Source organism: Hylaeus volcanicus, chromosome 3, assembly GCF_026283585.1.
Source record: "Hylaeus volcanicus isolate JK05 chromosome 3, UHH_iyHylVolc1.0_haploid, whole genome shotgun sequence".
Taxonomy (NCBI): domain Eukaryota; kingdom Metazoa; phylum Arthropoda; class Insecta; order Hymenoptera; family Colletidae; genus Hylaeus; species Hylaeus volcanicus.
Window position 1 is genome coordinate 2,357,489 of NC_071978.1, and position 23,964 is coordinate 2,381,452.

Below are 23,964 nucleotides of genomic sequence, written 5' to 3' on the forward strand. Positions count from 1 at the left end.
TTTTCCTTTAGATGAAGTCCAAAACTCTGTTATGTCTCAGGGACGATGAAGGGCACTGTACGTCACTGTCTGTTCATTATGACGCCAAGTTCGCATTGGTAAGTGGTCGTCTGTATCGTTTTTTATGTAACGTATTTTATTTAACCCAATTTGTAGCGTTGCGTTTACGAAACGTAGGACGTGCCTGTATTTGTTTCTAATACTGTATCGAATATACTGATTATCCAGGAATTTAGTCATACCAAGAGAATGGTATCGTTAATTTGTCAATTACATTCAAAATAATACATAAATTTTTGTTTGATTAGAAGAATTCCATTGTGCGAAATCTATTGTGTTTCTTTTCTGTGGTAGTGCCTGCAGGACCTCCAGTCGGTAAGACAGAACAGTTGGTACATATGGAATCGAAGGTGGGGATAGCATCGCGACATGGAAGGAGAGCCTCGAATCGTCATTCGTGTTGTAGCGCTGATGAAGTACGTATGAGTTTTTGTCAGTTGTGCGGGCATTGGCAAGTGTTGAGTGTATTGTAGAGTCAGTCCGTCAAGAAAGAAACACCGAGTTTCTTTGCAACCATGGGTGGTGAGTACATGAATCGTGTGTAACACGATTTTTCCTGCTTAACGCGTTTCAGCTTGTAGGTTACGTTCATTGAGAGCTCATTTGGGGTGTGATAACGTCGCCGGTAACCGGTCTTGACCCAATGACCTTCATACGGTTTATATCTCTTATGGACAACGACAAGTAACCTCTTAGTACGCGGTAGCGTCACGTTATATCCATGTGGCTTATAATTTTTCATGTACTTGTCGTCGAGACGCTACCGTGTCTCTAGATACGTGAAAACGTTTCGGTTTTTACTCTATCGTGTCTCTGTAACATATTCTCATCTACGAAAAAGCTATTTTATTGGTACTCTTTCCGTTTTCTTTCTTTCTTTTGAACGTGTGTATCTTGTTTATTCTATTTTGCTAAAATCAGTCAGATTCGCGCTCAATTTTGTGCCGTTTCTTTAGAACGCATGCGCGATCCATTTTGTTTTTTCTTTCCCGATGATTTGGCGCCAGTTTAATATAACGGCGCTATAAACACGCCACTACATTTAATTATGTTTCACAGTAAAAAAATATAATTAAAATCTTTGAAACGACTTTCATCTGTTTTCTCTTTTTTGAACGTGAACGTAACTGAGCAGCCATATTTAAAGTTCTAACATGGTACGCCGATATGGTAACGAATACTAATTCCACTTGTATTTTCTGTCTGAGTCAAGAATTTGATTAACCAGGTACACGAAGAATTAGCATAAGTGTAAGAAGATATTTCGCATTTCTCTTTTTTACTAGACGCGAGATTCCTTCTGTATAAGATAACTGTCGGCAGTATTCCTACCGTTTATTCTTAGCCGTCTGGGGGAGAAATTGCGGCTCTTTGCCAAACTCCTACCATCTCTATATTTATTTTGCACGTGTGGTAAAATTGTTCGTCAAAACATACCTGCATGCATACGCTGTCTCCTGCGTTCGAAACAGACGCGAACCAATAAAATATTAAAATTGTAAAAAAAAAGAACAAACGTTTAACTACCTTTATTCCATTGTAAATATTTATCTCCAGATTTTGCGTAATCGCTCTCAAACGGTATTACATAATTAATGGTTTCTGTAATCGGAAATTACTTAACTTCAAGAATATTACATTATATTTATCGATCGGTGTGTAACGATGATGCAACGGACGCGATAAATCCGTGGGAATTTCTGTTTAAAAATATATTCAATCATTGACGGAGTAATGATACTTATTCTCGTCCTTTAATCGTTTGACGCGAAGGAGGTGATAGTAACGAGATGATAGATCGTTCGTTTACAGACCAGCGCTCCACGAATAAAAAAAACGTGTCGTTGGGAGCGGAGCTTAATGTCACAGTGAACGGAAGTTTGTATTGTTCAGTTCAATGTACCTCAATTGACTCGGACTAGCTGGCAACTGTTTTTATATAAGTTTAGTCTTGACCTTCGTCCGGGTTGGGTTCGAGAATTCTAGTTTGCTATGTTCGGTCTAGACTAGGATGGTTGTGTCCGATTCCTAATTAAACGCGGGAATCCAGCTGGTCTTTTTATTCTCGTTGTAAGCTTAACATGCAGCACGCTTGGAATAGGCGTAAAACGTGTAATCGTAGCACGCTCTTCGGTGAATCGGTCCTTATTCTTACAATGGGAGGGGTCGCATTTGTTAATAATTCTCAACAATAAAATTGTATTCGATGTACTATTTTAAACGCACAAAAAAAAAACGAATAACGTGCGTAGAAAAGATCGAAAGATTTGATAGAAAGCGCGATTATAGTAAGGAATTCTGTTTTCGAACTACAAGCTGCAAGAGTAACAACAATGGTTGTTTCACGTCGCTACTACAGGGAGAAAGTGTCGATTCTCAGACGATGTGTGTGTACCGGATCGTATAAGGAAATGTGGCTAGACTTAGGCGACAAGTGCTTGACCTAAGGCAAGAGTGTATGAATGCATTTTGTACAAACGCGAGGCTCGGTTGCTATTATAAGCTGGTCGGCATGTATAAATATAAACCTGTGTGGCACAACGACGACCCGGCACTCTGCCTCTCGGGTTTCGTCTGCGTGTTACAATATACGAGAAGCTGAGCACCGGCGTTTCTCATAGCCAACGTAAATGTTTTATTGTTTGTTTTGTTTTGTTTAGCACATCGCGAAAATACCAGGCGCGACTGCGCGGCAGCGACGCGATTCTTTTGCCAAAAATCAAAATTCTCGCGAGGGGAAAGTTTTCTGGCCGGAAAATTGTACCCTTGTAACATTTTTGAAATAAACGTTGCGTATCGATGCAATCCACGCGACGCGTTGTTTCAAGCCAAGAAGAAGAAGAAGAAGAATAAGACGAAACCTCGGCTCTGCCTTCATTTCCGAATAGTCAATAATAATTTGTCAAGATTGGACATGACTCAACGAGTTTCGTTTCTGCGAACACCGATAGCAGAAATCCGAGCTATCCTCTCGCATCTATTCTCTTTTAGAGTTCTCCTCTCTCTTCGTTCTACATCCGTGAGTCACCGGTGTTCCTTTGCATTCATTGCATTTAATTTTATCACAGGCTTTTACACGACCGCCGTCTCTAAAAAACTTCTCAAACTCCTCCATTTGATAAGAATGTTGTACACCGTTCAAGTACTCTAGAGATAACGCAATTGTTTCGCATAGTTCTATGATGTGTCTTCGTTATAACGATAACTGAGTATGTACTTCAGAAGATCGATACGGACGATTGCCGACGAACCTATGAGAAATTTATGTAAATCGATGCTAACTACATACGTACAGGTTACTCGTTTCAAATTTCACTATGTACACCCAAGAAGCACTAATTGATGCCTTATTAAATGAAGTTGGAGCAATCTTGAGATGGTCGTACTTGAAATACTATTTTTACTCTCTGACAAATGGACGGAAATTATAAACGGGGATAGTTTTACCTATTTTCTCGCCTGATATTGACGCAAACTCGGAATCCAGAACATCTAAGACACGGCGTGCCAAATTAATCACTCTTTGAATTCGTACCGGAAATACAAAATTTCGTCGAGCGTATTGATAAACTCGTTTGTTGATAGCGGAACAGAGGTTCTTCATGAAAGGGCGAGAGATCTTTTCCCTCTGAAAAATTGAAATACCATTTCTATCATTACAACGATCAACCTCGTGAAATGTATGTACCTAACGCGGGAAACCTAATATCTCATTCAATGTCGATACGTACAACGCAACCATTTCAGAAACATGAACGGTACATTTTCAAGGCTTGAGGTTACATGGGATAATAACTGTAGAATTGCAATTACATATGTAATCTAATTACGTGGCATTTCGTATAACGTCTGTTGCGCAGTAACTAAACAAAAATCTAAACTAACTCTTACCTTGTTTTGCTTTCTGTCTCGACTTTCAACGATAAACATTCCGAACGATTAAATATTATTAAACTCAAGATGACACGTTGTGCTTCACTTCCGGGCCTTACCTGTGAAGGAGGGTGTGACGATCTAATAATACTTTAGACCAGAAGGATCCACTAATCCTTTTAATATTAATGTAACTAAACCATCTAGGCCATCTTATACCGTCCGTATCTTCGATTACGCGTTATCTCCCACTGCATTGGTTGTCTGTACTATTCGTAATAGTTACCTAGGGCACGAGAGTCGAACATTTGAATAGATCGAAAATTGAAAAGTTGAAAGTACTTGGAAGTCGCGTTACGAACAGAACTCGATCCAGTGACCGTTCGAGAAGTTAATAATTAATTATCGTACAGAAGCATAGTATATCATTTTATTTTGTTTTCTTTTTGCCAATCTTTGATTATATCCTATCTGGCGGGTAGAACGTGACACGCTCAGATAATAACTAAAAATAACGTTTTATCCAGGAAGACTAGAGCCAAATTTCTTGCGATCTGGTGGCCTCGGTTGGCGAGCAAGCTGCCACGATGACATTCGCGAATTAGAAATAGAAAGCGTTATAAATAAGACGCATTGAATTTCTTCGCTTGTAAGAACAACGCATCTCGATTCGCCGGCTTTAATCCAGCTTCTATTTCGATTAAATGCGCACTTATAGAAAATTTCGTTGCGAGTAATATTTGTTTAATAATCAAGCATCCAGTGTCTCGGTTATTCGGATTGTTATTGTTTCTATTATTAGATAATCGTTAGAGTTGTTTCCAGTTTTACGTAATCAGTAAAGAGATAAGGTGGCAAAGTATAGTATTAATGATGTAATATCAATGAAAATACAGGAATCAATGTTCCAACGTCTGCATGTTAATTTTATTCGCGAGACACGGCTTATCAACTTATATGCATAACAATATTATGAATGTTATCAAGTAATAATATTCGTTCTTCTGTTTCCTTTTTAACGCTAACAATAACAAAGCTATTACATTTTTCTTTTTTTTTTAATTAAACGGTATGTAAAAGCATTTCGTGGTGTAAAGGTAATCCTCATATATTATTATTATTTAAATTAAAGGATACGCCTGGGTTACACTAGCTACCAATGACGCCTACTCCTTGGGCGCTTTAGTTTTGGCACATTCTCTGCGTCGAGTAGGTACCAAACATGAATTGGCTGTTCTGGTTACACCTGGCGTAACAGAAACAATGAGGTATGATGGTATACCATATAAGTTGTTTATTTTAGAGTACTCGGATGGATAATTGAAATTACCCTTTCAACCATTTAGGGAAAAATTGGCAGCAGCCTTTTCTACAGTAATGGAAGTAAACGTACTTGATTCAAAAGATGAAGCTAATTTGGCACTTTTATCTAGACCAGAATTGGGTGTTACGTTTACTAAATTGCATTGTTGGAGACTGACTCAATACGACAAATGTGTTTTTCTTGACGCAGATACACTTGTAAGCTTCTAAACCGATTTTCAGCATGATATTCTATTCTATTCGAAACTTCGACTTCCTTGTTAAATTGGATACATTTCGTATGTTTTGTTATTAACGCATACATATTAGGTCATCAGAAATTGCGATGAATTATTCGAAAGAGAAGAACTGTCCGCTGCACCTGACGTCGGCTGGCCTGATTGCTTCAATTCTGGTGTATTTGTATACACACCATCTCAACAAACTTTTGCTTCTATCACTGCATTTGCTGCTGCTAAAGGCTCGTTCGACGGCGGCGATCAAGGTTTACTAAATATGTACTTTAGCGATTGGGCCCGAAAAGATATTTCTAAACATTTACCGTTTATCTATAATATGTGCTCTACGGCTGCATATTCCTACCTTCCTGCCTTCAAACAGTAAGAAGATTTCATTTTTTCTTTTCGTATTTTAGAATGATATGTCTTACATACATTTGTATTGGGTTGTCTGGAATGTCCATGCCGATTTTTAGTAGGAGGTACAGGTCTGAATATATCATAATCGTTGAAAACTAATAACATGTGGATATCCCTTAAAAGGTAGAAAAATTGTGGAACAAAATGGTACATATATCATTCAATAAATATATAGGGTGTCCCAAAAGTCGGGGAGGAGCCGGAAATGGGGGGTAGCTGAGACGATTCTGAACAACGATTTCCTTTGCAAAAATGTCGGATGGGGCTTCGTTAAGGAGATATTAAGCGAAAACCCCGACCAATCAGAGCGCGAGGATGCCGATGCAGCGCTCGCGGTAGCCAATGAGCGCGGCCGCTTAGCGCGTAGCCTTCGCTACCGCGGCCGCTCCAACGGTCTACGCGCGCTCTGATTGGTCGGGGTTTTCTCTTAATATCTCCTCAACGAAGTCTCGTACAACATTTTCGCCAAGGAAAAAGTTGTTTCAAATCACCTCCACTCTGTATATACAGGGTGACCCAAAAACGTTGTAAAACCTTGAAAGAGGTGGTTCGGGAGGTGATTTGAAACAACTTTTTCCTTGGCGAAAATGTTGTACGAGACTTCGTTGAGGAGATATTAAGAGAAAACCCCGACCAATCAGAGCGCGCGTAGACCGTTCGAGCGGCCGCGGTAGCGAAGGCTACGCGCTAGGCGGCAGCGTCAATGTCCTTCGATGTCCTTCGATGCACGTCGAGTTACTTGTCGCGTACAAGCGCGGCCGCCAGCGCGTAGCCTACGCTACCGCGGCCGCTCGAACGGTCTACGCGCGCTCTGATTGGTCGGAGTTTTCTCCTAATATCTCCTTAACGAAGCCCCATCCGACATTTTTGCAAAGGAAATTGTTGTTCAGAATCGTCTCAGCTACCCTCCATTTCCGGCTCCTCCCCGACTTTTGGGACACCCTGTGTATCGAAATTCAAACGTGTCTTTGAATGTTTCTTAAAAATTGGCACGAACTTTCCGAACGACCCAATAATACGAGTTCTGACTTACAGCACTGCGTAAACAGAAAATAAAGTTATTGTAGATCTTCTTATTTCTTAGGTTTGGAGAGGACGTTAGAATAATACATTTCATTGGCATTACGAAACCATGGTTACAGTATTTCGATACTTTGACTGGTATTGTTCAACCACCAATGGAATCTGCGCACTTGCAACCACTGTTACAATTATGGTGGAACATATTTTGCGATAAGGTGCACCCTCTTTTGTCACCTGTTATGGTAAGTTTAATAAATCGTTTGAATGTAAATGTATAATAACGAATTTAGTATATAACTAATTATAAATAGAAAAGAAGAACACTGTAAATATAATGATTCGTTTAATTACTTCGTACATTTTTTTTTTTTGTTATTTATTGTACATTTGATTAGAGCGTAAGGTTTTGAATCCGATATAGAAAACAAAGCAATAAACTATTTAATTGAAACATAATTAGAAAAAGAAAGGTAAGGTAGTGTGCTTTCACTGCTCTTGTAGCGTGCCATTCACATTGTACATTTTTTTTTTTTTAAACATTTTCATTACATATAAATATGCTTGACGTAGTAGTTAGGATTGTATATATTGCACTTATTTAAAAACATTATTATATAAAATACGTATTAATTATGATTATTTATAATGAATGGCATTTTTTGACGTGATCTCTCTTTTATAGCATTCAATGTACATTTTGAACTTCTTCGATCTTTTTGTTATTATTTTTCTTTTCTTTTTTTTTTTTTGTATATCAGTGTCCATTTTTTTCTTTAATCTGATTGTACTTATAACGCGTATATTTGTAATTGAAATATATAAACAAATGAGTTAAGCAAGATGAATTATACGTTTTGTTTTATAGTAAAAAGTCACAAATGTAACTGATATACCAAAGTAAGAAAGCACAAATATTTAAAGTTATGAAATGCCATTCTAAACGATCGTTTGGTTTATAATAGCGTTTCCTATAATAATATTTCACAATTTCCGAGTAGCAATTCTGGTATAAGAAAAATGGACACTGTTATATTAGTTTTCTACTAACCGACTGAATGTGCATTTTTTTGTTTTGGCATGATGCTTGCATAGGCCACCAGCACATTGGCACCAATTTGGCACGAATTTTCTCCTATGCCTTTTCGCACCCCTATTCCAAACACTCCTATTTGCACAGACATACAAGACAAACCTCAGAGTGACATTTATATAGAAACACCAAACTTCGCAGAATTCAAAGATCCATGGGAAAATTATTACGTACAAAATGATCCGGGATCTCATAAAAATGAAAACAATAATGAAACTGAACAGTATTACTCCACAACTGACAGCACTTCACTCGTGAATATGTTAACTGATACATGTACACCACCAAAACCTAATAAGGATAATGAGCACCAATATAGTGCATATAATTATTTTCCACCGCATATTCAACATCATCAAAATCAAGAACAATCTAACCAGTTCAATCAACAAAATATAGAAAATTATGTGCATTCTTGGAGTGAGAATTGCAAGTCATTGCCAGAAGAAACAGAACATAATCAACATGCTGATATCCAGCATACTTATCAACATCATTCCAATGACAATCACAAATCATTTCCAGAAGAAACAACACAACATCATCATATTGACTATCCACATGCTTGTCAGCATTCTTCAAATAATAACAATAAGTTATTGCCGGAAGAAACGAAACATCATCAACACCATGAACCTTATGTTAATCATCAACATCAAATGTATGATATTGTAAATCATCATCAAGCTCAACATTTCCAACAAAACGGTCAACCTTTTCATTCCAATGAACAAACCGATTTTCAACGTGAAAGACGAGAGTCCCTTAGTATCGATATCGATCGCCAACAAGTTACAGAAAATGTAGTTCATCAAAATCATTTTTCTACGAAACAAAGTACTGAACAAAATGAAAATATAAACGTTACAGACGAACGAACTGACACACTGATATCTACTAGCCCTCATCCTGTTTCCGAACCTTGTATAGATATCCACAATGTAGCAACGCAATCTGACCTACACGTAACGGAAGACAGTTCAAATGTAAGTAATTGTTCCCATATACTTCTTTAGATTGCATTAAAGTTAAAACAATTACTTTATATATTCCTCTTGTTATCTTCTATAGTAGATATTATATAGTCTATTCATATTTGTTAACCCTTTGGCCTACTACTACGAGTGAGACTCGTGGTAAGGAATTTGGGCCTTAAACAATAAGCACGAGTCTGACTCGTGGTACTTGGTTTGGACTTGCTACCTTCTTGTTTACTATGGCCCGAGCAATCGGGAAATAACGCGTAGGTCAAGGGGTTAAGTTACATTTAATTACATAAATACTTATATAAAGTACATATTAAACATATTGGTTGTACTTTCAGTAGTTTTTGGGACATTACTTGCAGTTTCAATGCAGTTATTCAATACGAATTTTTTTTACGAGATGTCTCTAACAATCCTAACAAAATTTGTCTACATTGTACATATATTTATTTAGTTCCCTCAGCATTATCCTATAGTTATAGTACCAATAAACTCAGTAACATTATTTGCTTTAATACTTGTAGAAGGCAAGTTTATTAAAATTTTTAACACGAATTATTAGTGTTATTGTTGTTGTTATTGTTGTCGTTATTATCACTATTATTACTACTACTATTTTACTAATTTGTGCTAGATTTATGTACATCACTTTTCTATGTTTGTGGTATATGCATTTGTATGTACATTATAACAATCACGTAAGACAATTTATTATAAAAATTCCTCGAAATAATCACTGAGTTTTCATCTCATTTTTCTAACTCTTGGATTTATAATGTTAGAAATAAATTGAAAAGGAAAGTGTTTCTCTTCGATTTTTTAGGCTGGTCTTGCTGGTGCCTTGGCTCAAATAACATTGGGCGAACCCAGAAGCGCCGCACAAATCGCATTAGAAGAGCATATGCGAAAGCAAAGTTGGGAGCAGGGACAAATTGATTATATGGGCGTTGACAGTTTTGACAATATCTGGAAGAAAATCTGCCAAACGCTCTCTCTTGCACCACCTCGATTACCGTCTCCCCCCAAGGTAATTAACTTATTAGCTCGCGATAAATTCATAGAAGTAGAATGTATACACAAACACAATAATAATTTAATTTTCAGGAAACGGAAAAACCTACGGAAACTACAATCGATAAGACTGTTGATTCCGTTGACCCTATCGAATCCGTTGGTCCCACTGAACCTGCTGAATCTACAGACGAGATGGACAAAGGAACAGGTATGTGTTATTCTTATGTATCGCACTTGCCTAAAATTACGTGTCGTAAACATTTCGTGACTGTACAAACTATTTTATAAAATATCGTATATCTGGGAAGTAAATGATTTCTGAGCAGAAAATAAAAAAGATAAAATTCATTTTATTTTTGGCTCGGAACACTTTTTCGTCTCAAATCATACATAATTATTTTCTACACTTTTTTTTTCGAAATATATATATGCGGCAATTAAAACTGCATATCAAAGCAAGAAGACAAAGTATAAGTTCCGTTGAATGAAAATTTTGAGCAGCGATGAAAATCTAAGGAATTGGAAATTAAAGTGCTCACAGTGCAAAGCCATTAACTGTTTTCTTGAACGCGCTTTGCGATTTTATTTCCCCCCCCCCTCTTTTTTTTTAATACAGCATGTGGTATTCGAAGTGATATTCCGTGATCAAAGTTGTATTATCGAAATTCAATTTAAAACGAAGGCAAACAGTATTTAGTACATACTGAACAATTTTTATATAATTTAAAAAAGTGAAAATATATCTTTTTTATACAGTTTATGAAGTTTAAGTGTTTGAAACAGGAACGGAGGACAGCAACTAACAGATCCTGGCGCCATAGCATTGCTACGTCTTGTATTGTCGTTTTGCTTTAATGGGGTAAATATTTTGAGAACTCACATCATCGCAACTGCGATTTCTATCATATTTTTAAATAACTTAAAAAAGTTTGTTAAACGTAACCAATAAATAGTATTTGTTGAACTTCATAGCATCAGGACCAAAATATAATAATATATTATACAACTCCATTTTCATTCGCTGTAGAACATTTTTAAATGTTTGATTATTATTTAATTTATTTCAAACTTAAATATTACAAAAACGTTAATTTTGTAACCAATCAAATTTTAATTTTATTTTGCAATTGTTTCATTTAATCTTTGCAAATTTTCTAAAATAATCTATGAAATTATAAGGTCTCTTTAAATAATTTGTCAATTATTACTAACTGTAACTTGCTTACGTTTATTTCAAGACAAAAGTACTCCATGTGTTGTATGCTTGGTATAATAACTATGCTACAAAAAAATGAATATGTTTGTAATCATCATGCATGACATGTTTGTTCATATCATTTTTATAACACATTTCTAATGCTTACACATTGTGCTAAAAATACTCTAAGTTTACGTTTCATCTGCTTCAAATTAACAAGAGCACTTTTTCAGTAATAATTTAAATCACAGTATTCTTTGCATTAGAAGTAGAAAATTTCTTCAATTATGTGTATGTAGTAGAAAATAATATTAAGAAAACAATATAAAGTATCATTTATATTTATACTATATGTTTATTTTTTAATTTTTACTTAATTTTAATATATAATCCATACATAATTATATATAAATATTTACACGTTCCCTGCCATAAAACCTAATGGTAATTAATTTCGCGTGTTAAAATAAAGTTTGGTTGGAAACTATTCAAATGTAGAGATTGAAATTGTATAGCAAGGAACGTCTCAATTTCTATTTCTATAAATTGTTATATGTATATACATAAAATGTAATTATTTTTTCTTATTTAGCTCAAGCAACGACCAGTCATACCGAAGAACAAACTCTAGTTAAAAATGTTCCTATAACAAACAATGATAATATAGTGTCTAAATTATCCGAGAAATGTGAACAAGTTATCGATACAATATCATCTTACGATCAAAAAAATGAAAAAGAAAAGAAAATATCGGAAGAAACAATAAAAGATATTTCGGAAAAATCCTCGACAAGATCGGAAAATGAATCCTATGATACGATTATAAACCCTTCTACTACACAATCTGCAACGCAAATATCCGCTGAAAATGTTACAGAGGAATTTTGTAGAAGTTTATTGCTAAGAGGAGCCCCACAAGAAATAAGTATACCTGGAGTACCATGTGACTTGGTTCAGTCTTGTTCAATTGGAGAACCAAAAGTTGAATTATCATCTACGAAAGATAATGTCAGCTTACCTACTCCAACAGAAGAACTTGCAAGTAACGTAACGAATGTAACAAATCTTAAAATTGATGTAGATGCACGACAAATAGAACAACCAGATATTCCGCATGAAAAACATGCAAATGAATTGTCAACTGCTTCTGAAGTTCTTACAGTCAGTCCTGTACCAATACAAGTTGCAGAATCTGTTCTTCAAATGGAACCTAAAGAATCTATGCTAGATTCTCAAACGGTGACCGAAGAAGTTCTTTCCTCTACGATAACTCCCGTCCACGAATCTAATATGCCCTGCTTTGAAACAAGCGTAGAAAATAAAGTACAAGTAAATGGCTCAGCATCTGCAAGTGATTCTACACAGAATAAGGAAAAATTAAAATTTGATACTATCGAAAAGAGTGTCGATACCGAAACTTCGCAAATGTTATCTCCGATAGAACAACCTCAGCTTGCAGAAACATCTGCATTATCTTCAAGTATGACAGAGAGCACAGCAGATAAAAATTCACAAGTAACCAAACCAATATTACAGATTCAAGAAACTAAAAGCTCCACAAAAGAAACACCAGAACGGATACAACAGACTGAAGAAACTGAAAGTTGCGCGAAAGAAGTAACCGAATCACCTAAATCTTCCGCAAAATGCGAGGTAGCTAAGGCATCACCGCTAAGAGAAAGTCCACTTAGGCCTACAAGAGCAAAAGAATTGAGTGTACCTTCTAAAAGTGTTTTGGAAACTTCGCAGGAATTAAAAAGTCAAGAGAAAGTAACAAAGAAAACCGCGAAGAAGTCATTAGAGAAATCAACATCAGAAGCAGATCCTGTAGACACAACTGAAAGTGATAATGCCGGGAAGAAAGTTGTAAAGAAGGTAGTGAAAAAAGTGGCAAAAAAGCCGAAATCGAAGCCGGAAGAAGCACCCGATGATGGAGCAGAAGAATGTAGTTCTGTTAGTAAACAAAAAAAGACTGTAAAACTTGTAAAAAAGGGTACAAAAACTTCGCAAACTGCTGAGACCGATACAACTGTTTCCGAAACTCCGTCATCTAGTACTTCTGATACTCCAGTTCCACCTAAGAGAAAAACAAAAGCTACAGCTACAAAACCAGTCGTTAAAAAGTCCGATGTAGAATAGTAATTACCATAACAGGAACTGACAATAATGATCAAAATACTCTAAGAAAAGGTTTCAAAATTAGAAGCCATAAAAATAATGAAATAATAAAAGGTGATGCGTGCTAGTCTCTCCTAATTTTTTTATATTTTTAATATGCCTCAAATCGTATCACCCATAGTTTTGATGTTTGAATGCTTTGGAATTTATTAAACCGCATTATATTCCAATGCTATGTTTTGCTTCATAATTTATACATATTTTACTATGTGCCCTTTTTAATTAAGTGTCAATACTAAGTAAAGCTTTTATATTTTATCTCTACTTACCTATTTACATATATCTTTGGAGTAAAACTAATACCAGTTAGGTATATAATGCTCTGTAATTACTATTGTATCAATATGTTACTTTAATACGTGTCTCGACTAATTTTTCAATAATTTGTTAGCTTCAGTTTATTTAAAAACATATACGCGAATAACTGTGATTGATCATCTTAAATTCGTAAAAATATTCCTAAACAAATTTCGTACAAAAATCATGTTTTTTAAATTAATTTTTCGTAAAGATTATGAATTTTATATGTATGAATTTGTATCTTTATATATTTATACATATATACAGTATGCAGTTATACTACCGATCAGTTAGGCGATCAGTTTCTTGATTAAGAAACGCCCAGGACTGTTAAATTTACTCGAATACACTCGCTAAGATCGAAACGTATATTATTTTATTTATTATCCATTCGAAACTAATCTTTTCCAATTTGTAAAAAGAGAAAGTTTGAATAATTCAACAATAAAATTTATTTATACTTATACCTACTTATACTATATCATTTGAACTATCCTATTCTCCACTGTATTTATTCAAAACATTGCAAATAAATGGAACATATTTAAACATTAATCGTTTCTTTAATATTTTTCTAATTGTTAAATTTGTATTTTATTCTACGTGAATTGTAATTGTTAAAGATGTATTTTAAATACGACCGCTTTTAAAGCAGATGGCAGTATAATCAAAGAAAGATGGTCGAAGGTTACCCTCAGTTACCCGGAGGTCACTTTTCCCGGTAATTCGAGCTTTATTCAGAGATGCCAGATTCGGTCCGCAATCCCGTGGCGCCGTCTATATTTCTATCCCCATACTTACCCACACATCTACGACAGCGTGTACGTTAATCGGAATCACGTATTCTCCCTTTGAAATAAATATTCAGTAGTAGATAAAAGTTAAAAAATTGGAAAAAACCGGGAGGATTGTATGCCATTCTTGGTTTATTTGGTATCCTCTATCTCTATTCATGTTGTTCGGGTTTTTATGTATTTCTAATCCTTCGCGATATTTTCTGGGATGGTAGCAGTTAGAATTAGATAGGCAAAAATGTTGTAACACATTGAAGGGGGTGATTCGGGAGGTAATTTGAAAGAACTTTTTCCTTAGCGAAAATGTTGTCCGAGGCTTCGTTGAGGAGATATTAACGGAAAACACTGACCAATCAGAGCGCGCGTATACCGTTGGAGCGGCCGCGGCAGCGAAGGCTACGAGCTAAGCGGCCGCGTCCAATGTCCTTCGATACACGTCGAGTCGCTTGTTCGCGTACAAGCGCGGCCGGGTAGCACATAGCCTTCGCTACCGCGGCCGCTCCAACGGTATCCGCGTGCTCTAATTGGTCAAGCTTTTCTCTTAATATCTCCTCAACGAAGCCTCGGACAACATTTTCGCTAAGGAAAAAGTTGTTTCAAATCACCCCCCGAACCACCTTTTTCAAGGTGTTACAACATTTTTGGGTTGGGACACCTTGTATTGTAACCTAATCGGGTGCATCTGTGATGTTCTTCGATGCGTGTATTGATAATCCTTCCGATTTCTCCTATACATACTTTTCCGCAGGAACATGGAATTTTGTAGACTCCTGGCTGTAAACTCTAGCTTTATTCCCCTTGGCTGCAATAGTGCACTTGACTGTGCAGCGTCCTTCAAGTATGTGTTTCGATATCGCCCGGGTTTGATGGTTAGGGGATACCCCTACTGCCAGATAACCCGTACAGGAGACGCGAGACTTGCGCCGCAAGGAGATGCGAATCTACATACAGGCATACAGCGTAAAGCGCAGCGTACACACAGCGACACAGCAGTCTCGCCAGTATGGTCGCTTGTGCAGGTTTACTTCTGTGAGTGACAAGTACCATCGTTCTCGACTAAAGGGTACACGCTAAATAATGATTTGTCGTAACTGAAGCGAACCAAAATTGGTGTAATGATCAAAGATATGGCTGACGATGAGGCCACACAGGCCACTAACGATGACGCGAGTGAGTCGAAAAGATACGCGGTACAACTTGGTTATTGGTCCGATCCATTTATCAACTTTTTCGTGAAACAAACTGGACGAAAAGCACCCGAAATCAATCGTGGTTATTACGCCAGAGTAAAGGGCATCGAGGTATTCGTTGACAAATTCCTTAAGGTATGTGTCCATCTAATAATTCGCGTAGATTTTGTAATTTCGTGATCGAAATTGGCATAACCTAGAAACATGATAGAAACATTCGGGATACAGCTGATTTGAGTAGGGAAGGATGTGTGCAGTGCCGGAAACCTTGACCTGACCAAGGCCCTGTCCTAATTTTCGCGGTCCTCCTTTTATCATGGAATAACGATAGAAGTCCATTTTATGTACTTCTGTCGTACTTTTTTTTTACATAGAAATAATAAATAATTACAAACGCATTAATCGTTAAACTATTCTTATTATACTCCGTTTCATAATCGAAATTTAGAATTGTTTTACTATTAAAAGGAGAATTCTGGACACTTGGAGTAAAACTAAATGATTTTTTATTTTTAATTTAAACTTTTTATACGTTGTTTACTAAAACAATGCATAAACGTAAACACGAACGAAAATTAAGATTTTAAAACTGTTTAATACTATTTAATAAGAAATTAAATATAAAGGAAATTAATTTATGGTGTTAACACAGTTATCTGGTGAGAAAGGGCAAATCATAAATTTGGGTGCTGGATTTGATACACTATATTGGAAACTCAAAGATGCAGGAAGAAGTCCGGTAAATTTTATAGAACTTGATTTTCCCAGTGTCACTGCTAGGAAATGTTATCACATCAAAAAGCACAAACAGTTGATAGATATGATGAATACAGAAGGTAGCATCTATCATAATTGATTTTTCATCTATGTTAATGCTGATTTTCCACAATAATAAATTCTGTTATCTGCTACCTACTCTTTATAGATGGAGAAATTAGGTTTTCAACAACAGATTTACACGGTGCTAATTATCACTTGGTGGGAATAGATCTGCGGCACATATCTGAACTTATTAATAAATTAGCTCAAGCAGAAGTTAATTTCAATCTGCCAACCATGTTCCTTGCAGAATGTGTCTTAGTCTATGTAGACACTAGTGCAGCTTCTGCATTGCTGAAATGGCTCGCAGGAAAATTTCCAAATAGTATTTTTGTTAATTATGAGCAAGTGAATATGAAGGATAAATTTGGACAAGTTATGTTGTCTAATTTACGTAGTCGCGGGTGTTTGTTGGCAGGTGTGGAAGACTGTGAATCTTTGGAAACTCAACAAAGACGGTACATATTATATATAATTTTTGATGTTCTCCATATCTAGTATCTCTGAGCAAAGGAACATTATTATGAGAATAACTAAATTCCATTTATTTCAGATTTACAATAAACAATTGGGAAGGCTCTAATGCGTGGACAATGGTAGAGGTTTATGATTCACTGCCTCAAACTGATCGTAGTCGAATCGAGCATATAGAAATGTTGGATGAACAAGAACTTTTGACACAGTTATTGCAACATTATTGTATCTCAGTTGCTTGGAATGGACAAACATTTAAAAATCTGTCTATAGCACAGGGTTAGCTTTCCTAACTCTTATAAGTTACTCCAGGTAGTAATACTGTATTGTTAAAAAGTATAAACTTGTAAGTACTTGTGTGGTAACTAAAAATACAAAATCGTTGTTTACTAATGGAATTAATAAGTTTAAAACTTAAATTCTTGTATGGACTGAACTGATACATCTGTTTTTTTTTCCAACTGTGGTAATGTTAACATATTTTTTTTTTTAAACATACAATTATAACTAGCTTTAAACGTATACAGAATTTGTGTAATTACAAAATTATAGTAACTTTATATGCACTTTTCATTATGGGATGAATATATTCTTTGTATATCTACTCATACTACATTTTTGAAGTATCACAAAGAAACAAATTGTAAGTAAAATTGTATAAAAGAAATAATTTGATATTCAAATATTTTATTTCGTTATATTAATTTGAAAGAAATATTATAATGTCTGTAATATAAAAATATTAAAGAAAGTTTTAAAGTTCTTACCTAAAATCACAGTCAAAAGAACAAAACTAACTTACTGTATTTTAAAGATGTAGTTTTTTAAATATTTTTTATTCACACAACGTTTATCTAATTTTTATGAACTCCATATACTTCCTGTAACACTAACCTAACATTCTATGGTAGTCATAAGTCTGATGTAAACAGGTTTCAAAGGTTTACTTTTAAGCATCTGTAATTTTATTATTTTCTTACAGTAATTATTTTTTACTTGGAAACACTTATCTTTCTAATATTTGCTATGCATAATTACATTTTTAATAAGTCGTTATAAATCAAATTAGTATTATAGATCATTGATTAAACGATTACATTTGCAGTTTTCTATAAACGTGATTATGTAAAATAATATGCAACGAAAGTAATAAGATTTTACTTAAATATGAAAAATAGAAAACAGTATACATTCTGAAAATCAATATCATTTATGAACATTTTAGCTAGTTTCATTTTAATTAGTTACATGTACAGAGAGAGTGTTAATTAAAATACCGTCAATATTCACACATTCAAGACATTGTAACTTGTGCTACTATTAGAATAATAACACACAATTATTTCTGTATATTAAAAAGAGAAATGTATATACAGGAAATTGTACTTTCGCCATTGTCATCATAAGTAAGTACATTATGCATAGGTGGATCATAAAGTGGTAGTTAAAAATTCTCAGGAAACACATTGTCGGCACGTTAACGAGACAACACGATATGTGAACTAGTTTCATCCCTGTGAAATATCAATGGGCTCATTAAATTGCCAACAGCTTGATTGCTGAATTAATAAAGATTTATTTTCTTATAAAGGAACATCAGGGTCATGGATATATGCAGACTAACAATAATATGAAAAGGACTGTTTATCAGATGATATCACGAGATTTATGTTACATTAACACAATAATTATTTGGAACTTCTATTTTTCATCTTCCAATGCGTTAATTCATAATAATATATTCATCGATATTCTTGCAAAGGCTTATTAGACCATAAAATGTAACATTATATAGGAAAAACACATAAGTTAAAAAATTGTAAATTCGTATGGTTTTGAATATAGGTTTGCATACCTGGAGTAACAGACGCTAAAAAAAAGATAATCTGATATTCTATTTTTCTGGAAAGTTATAGATCACGGTTATATCTATCAGCAACAGTAGATTCTTTCCAATTTCGTGTTTTAAACGTTCAGTAATAAAATCGTACCTCATCATAATAGTTTTATACGACTTTACCTTATTTACTTTAAATAATATCTATTATACATGTTGAATGTTTCAGACAGCTCGAAGTTTGAGAATCAAATTGTTCTTGTTGTTAGTTATTACAAATTGGGAAGAAACACTGCCAATGGATAATTCGAAATCCTTTAAATGTAACATATTGTTGAATGATAATTGCTTTTACAAAATTTCAGCTTTCAGGTAAAATAACAGCCGTTAAATACTATTTCTTTAATTTGTATATAATCCAATATAATTAGTAATATATTCTTTATAAATGAAAAATAAGAAAATGATACTTTGAATCTCAAACTTAAGCGATACCAATCATAATAATGAATTACACAATTCTATGTTTCTGCATGTATTTTATTCTTCGCTTAATGTTATTACTGTCTTATATGGATGCTGTAAAACTTAAATCATACAATGGCTATACAAATATTCTGTGTGCTTCCATATTATAGACAGACGTAAACTGATCGGAAATTATATCCTTATTTTGTGTAACATTGTGATATTGTTAACTTGTGCATTTATATATTGCAATTAGAAGAAAGTAATCGAGAGTTAATACTAATTGTAACTGAAAATATTTATGATGGGTCATTCCATGCCAACTCTAGAATGACCATAATACTTGTTTTCTTATATTTCATACCAAAATCTTAAGTGAAAAAAGAATAGTTTAATATTATCAAAACATGTTTAACTGTGTGATAAAGACAGTATAAGCAAATATGGTTCATCTACTTAGATTTAATTTAATTTATTATATGAAAATTACATGAATATCATGTATGTCACTCTATTTCCTAAATACTTATTTTACTATTTCGTGAGGATTAATAAAAAATAAACAGCATCTACTTTTGTGTATATAATATCATTTATAATCATCAACGTACAATACACTCTCTGTTCAAAAATACAAAAATACCGTAATTATAAATTTACATAATATCTCAAATATTATATTACAAATTGCATTGCTCATTGCTTATTAAAATAGTCTAATAAAAATCACTAATTTATCTTGGAGTTTCACATTTTTGATTGTTCGATTTTGTACATGATTTGGGTTAATTATTTAGGAAGTAGTTATTTTGCCGTTTATACCATGTAATTTAATTCAGAAACCTAACGGATTTAATTGAACACATCCACCAGCGTCGCACGTATTCCTCGCAATTTTACTCATTTTACTAAATACATTTAATTCCTTACTAGAAGAAATTATATTTAGGTTCGAATTCACACGATTGGATGCCTGTAATGCAGTTGATAACATATTAAATTAGGTGACAACATACATTAAAAAACAGTAAAATTAAAGATTTTGAAAAAACATATTCTTACTTCTGCACACCACGTTTGAGCCATAAGGATCTCATGTTCCGCGGTTGGAAGCTTTTTATTTGCAGACATAGTTGCTCTACTTAATATAACAGCCATAGTATACGTATCAAATGCTACTTGTGATATTCTGTTAAGAATAAATTGTTCATCCACAATTCCTTTTCCATACTTGATGAGAATAGATTCTATAGCTTGACCCAAAGCTTCTAAACCCTATAAAAATAATGAAGTACATAATAGTCAATCGTTAACATATGGACGTAAATGTTGCAAAAATCGATATAAACCTTAGCACACAATGTTGCACCTTCTTGCAACCTTGGCTCAACTAAATGTGTGAAATTAGGCGTCGATCCCAATCCAATCACGCGCGTTGCTCTTTTCGTTGCCTCTTCAAAAATTAATCCTAAATTAGCCGTAGGATTCTTGAATGCTTTTTGTAATTCTTTTAAATGACTTCCCGCATACTGAATCCCGGTAAGTGCGACAAACAGGCGGAGGATATCGTTGGTTCCTTCGAATATTCTGAAGATACGTAAATCTCGCATAACGCGTTCAAGACAAGTATCTCTCATATATCCCATTCCACCTAGTATTTGAATAGCTTCGTCGCAAACCCACCATGCCGATTCTGATGCAAAACACTATTCAAACAGTTTCATATGATATGTAATTTTATCTTAGAAATAACGAGACAGTATTATATGATTTTTACTTTGTTAAATGAATCATACTTTAGAAATTGCAGCTTCTAAGTGATAATCTTGACTTCCATTATCCATATTACCAGAAATAGTGTAAGCAAGAGATTCAGTTATATATTGTAATATCGACATACGAGCTAATTTTTCTTGGATAGTTTGGTAATTATCTATCGTACGTCCGAACTGTACACGCTGCGTTGCATGTTCAACTGCTTTTTTAATACAATAACGCATACTACCGGCAAGAGCAGCTGCCATGCCAAATCGACCATTATTTAAAATACTCATTGCAACCTGAAACAGCACAAAATGTTTCATCATTCTTCTTATGATCTCAAATGTCTGTAGACCATATACCAGACAAGTCATACCTTAAATCCTTGTCCTTCTTCACTCAAAACGTTCTCTGCTGGTATTTTTACATCTTCAAAATATACTTCTGCTGTATTACTACACTTAATGCCCATTTTCTTCTCTGGCGGTCCACTTGTTACACCGCCGAAAGATCGTTCAACAATAAATGCCGTGACTTTATCCTTTGTTTCGCCTGTTTTCGGATCTTTCATAGGAACTTGTGCAAAAACTGTCATTATTTCGGCAAAACCACCATTCGATATCCAGATTTTACTACCATTCAATATATAATGCGATCCATCTGCCGATTTAACCGCACGAGAACGAACCGAACCCGCATCCGAACCGCAACTTGGTTCTGTGAGACAAAATGCTGCAATATCTCCATTGCAAACTCTTGGAAGATACTTTTCTTTTTGTTCTGGTGTACCAAATAAAAGTATGCCCTATAAAAGTTTAATTTTAACAATGAGAATATTTTAATACTTCATATTTTAATATAAATAAGAGGTATAAAAGATATACCTTGAATCCTATACTTTGATGTGCACCCAAGGTAATACCAATACCTAAATCATTATATCCACAAATCTCAACACATCTAGCATACTGAGTATTAGATAATCCTAATCCTCCATATTGTTGTGGAACCTGGAGACCAAATACTCCGAGTTCCCACATTGCAGCCATAGTTTTCTCATCTATGGATGCATTCTCATCATTTTTCTGCGCATCGTTTACTTCCTTCAAACAGATATTTAAATAAAATTAGTTTTGTATAGCAATAAAAATAACTAAAGAAAACTTCTTATGTCATAAAGATAGGACTTGCAATTCTTTTTTTTTTTTGTATAATTTTATTACCTCAAAAAACTTTTCCATGGGATCAACTAACATTTTCAATGTGTCTGATTGCTCTTCATTTAAGTGTCCTGGAAAAGGGAATACTTGGCTAGTTTGCAGTTGGCCACGAAAAATATTCATATTAAAGGATTGATTCTCTCTCACAGCATTATTCTTTTCTACATTTTCCACTGATTTATTTTTTGTAGCTGCTTGTGCTGCAAAACACCTGAAAAAGATCATGTCAAAGATAGTTTTTAAAGTATATTATTATTTAGATTAATTTTTGTATTAAATTAAATAATCTTCAATTACATAATTTTCACATCTTGAACTCTGTTTTGTAATTAAAAACACATATACATTCATGTATTCAAATAAAAGGATCCAAATGTACAATTCAGTTTATTTATGATGTCATGAGTCCAAAGTCCACTAAGTTGACAGACATCATACTGACATAAATAAATATCTGATACATGAATAACATCAATGTAGCAATAAAAGTTTCAGTAGTAAACATCTATATATGTAACTCTGTAATAGGTCTTACATTGATATTATAGACAAAGAATTCACTACATATCCTTCACTGTTAATTAAGGAAGAAAAATGTACCTCAATAGATTACTCAAATGCAATATGGCACTACTCACATGCAATGAAAAATTGCATTTTTAATTTTTGTTAATTTTACACCTCAGACGTCTAGATTTATCAGTATCGATTGAGGATCAAATTTTTTATAAGAATAACGTCGAAAAATGTGTAGCTAGTTTTCAAATACCATTTACAATCAAGCGCATTTAAAAGAAACTCACCTAACATTTGAGTCGATGATTTTCTTTAAATTTCGTGATCTCTGCACGACGAAATTTGCAATTCGTAACATTTTTACTTGTTAAAAGACGAAGTGTTTTGAGATTGTTTTCGTGGCATAAAGAACGAAAGGCAGTGATGATCTGCAATAGTGGAAAGTGGAACAAGGTTCGAATCCCACTTCCTCGTATGTAGTATATAAATATAAAACTATATACACTACAAAGAGTACAACTAATTCACAAACGGTTAGCGCCTTTTATATAGTGCTCATATGCACGGATTACTTACGCACACATGTCATAAACTGTTCTTTAGATAAACACTAATTATCCAATTGCTCGGCGATACATTTAAATGCACACATACTAAAGTTTGTATATATTGGTATATATCTATATATGTACAGGTTTAACTACGTAGCATTCTTTCGCATGTCAGCTAGAATAATATGACATTTATTATACCCCTAATATCTCAATTTCATTATAATGAACTTACAATAAAATTAAATAATAAGTGTAGGAAATAATAAGACGGTCATGTGTATGTGCGATTATATCAAATTTATCATTTTTTTTATATATTTCATTTAATACTGGTCTTGTGGCGGAACAGAGTCCTACATTACCGACGACGCCCTCTGTCTTACATCGGAGGAAATAAGATATATTTGTTACTAGTAGTTACACCACGCGTCGAATTCGACTTACTTACTTCCTGTTCACGTGATAACGTTGTAACGGCACGCTTTGTACTCCTAGAATAATAAATTGTTTTGTTCTGTTAAACCTTCGGAGTTAGTTAATAACCTTTGGCGAAACCAAGTAGCCATAGTCTTAGTACCAGTGGCGTTATCGGTGGCAAAATGCTCAAGTTTGTATTGAAAGTAGTTCTCACTGTCTCCGCTAGACGGC

The 23,964-nt window shown here is 34.4% G+C and overlaps 3 protein-coding genes across 5 annotated transcripts; 2 read left to right on the forward strand and 1 right to left on the reverse strand.

Annotated features, from left to right (window-relative positions):
• Positions 1–434: 434 nt before the first annotated feature.
• LOC128873900 (uncharacterized) lies at positions 435–14,149 on the forward strand. 3 transcript variants are annotated; one of them, XR_008456514.1, is made up of 9 exons: positions 435–582; positions 5,066–5,201; positions 5,280–5,454; positions 5,566–5,855; positions 6,979–7,159; positions 9,817–10,020; positions 10,098–10,215; positions 10,779–10,866; positions 11,798–11,953. XR_008456514.1 is itself a non-coding variant. In XM_054117904.1 (9 exons), the coding sequence occupies exons 1-9, from the start codon at positions 576–578 to the stop codon at positions 13,342–13,344; spliced, it is 3,642 nt and encodes a 1,213-aa protein (XP_053973879.1). In that variant the 5' UTR covers positions 435–575; the 3' UTR covers positions 13,345–14,149. The 3 variants fall into 3 exon arrangements, 1 of the variants encoding a protein (XP_053973879.1); XM_054117904.1 differs by lacking the exon at positions 10,779–10,866 and adding an exon at positions 8,010–8,993 and having other exon boundaries at positions 11,798–14,149; XR_008456515.1 differs by having other exon boundaries at positions 458–476.
• Positions 14,150–15,449: 1,300 nt separating this feature from the next.
• On the forward strand, positions 15,450–19,837 carry LOC128874453 (leucine carboxyl methyltransferase 1). Its single transcript, XM_054119254.1, has 4 exons — positions 15,450–15,802; positions 16,320–16,503; positions 16,593–16,944; positions 17,040–19,837. Exons 1-4 carry the CDS (start codon positions 15,593–15,595, stop codon positions 17,242–17,244), a joined length of 951 nt encoding a protein of 316 aa, XP_053975229.1. The 5' UTR covers positions 15,450–15,592; the 3' UTR covers positions 17,245–19,837.
• LOC128874451 (very long-chain specific acyl-CoA dehydrogenase, mitochondrial) lies at positions 19,836–23,410 on the reverse strand. The gene is made up of 8 exons (XM_054119253.1): positions 23,050–23,410; positions 22,250–22,457; positions 21,911–22,129; positions 21,403–21,831; positions 21,062–21,325; positions 20,615–20,971; positions 20,328–20,540; positions 19,836–20,238 (listed from the first exon to the last, which is right to left on the reverse strand). Exons 1-8 carry the CDS (start codon positions 23,118–23,120, stop codon positions 20,101–20,103), a joined length of 1,899 nt encoding a protein of 632 aa, XP_053975228.1. The 5' UTR covers positions 23,121–23,410; the 3' UTR covers positions 19,836–20,100.
• Between the last annotated feature and the right edge of the window lie 554 nt (positions 23,411–23,964).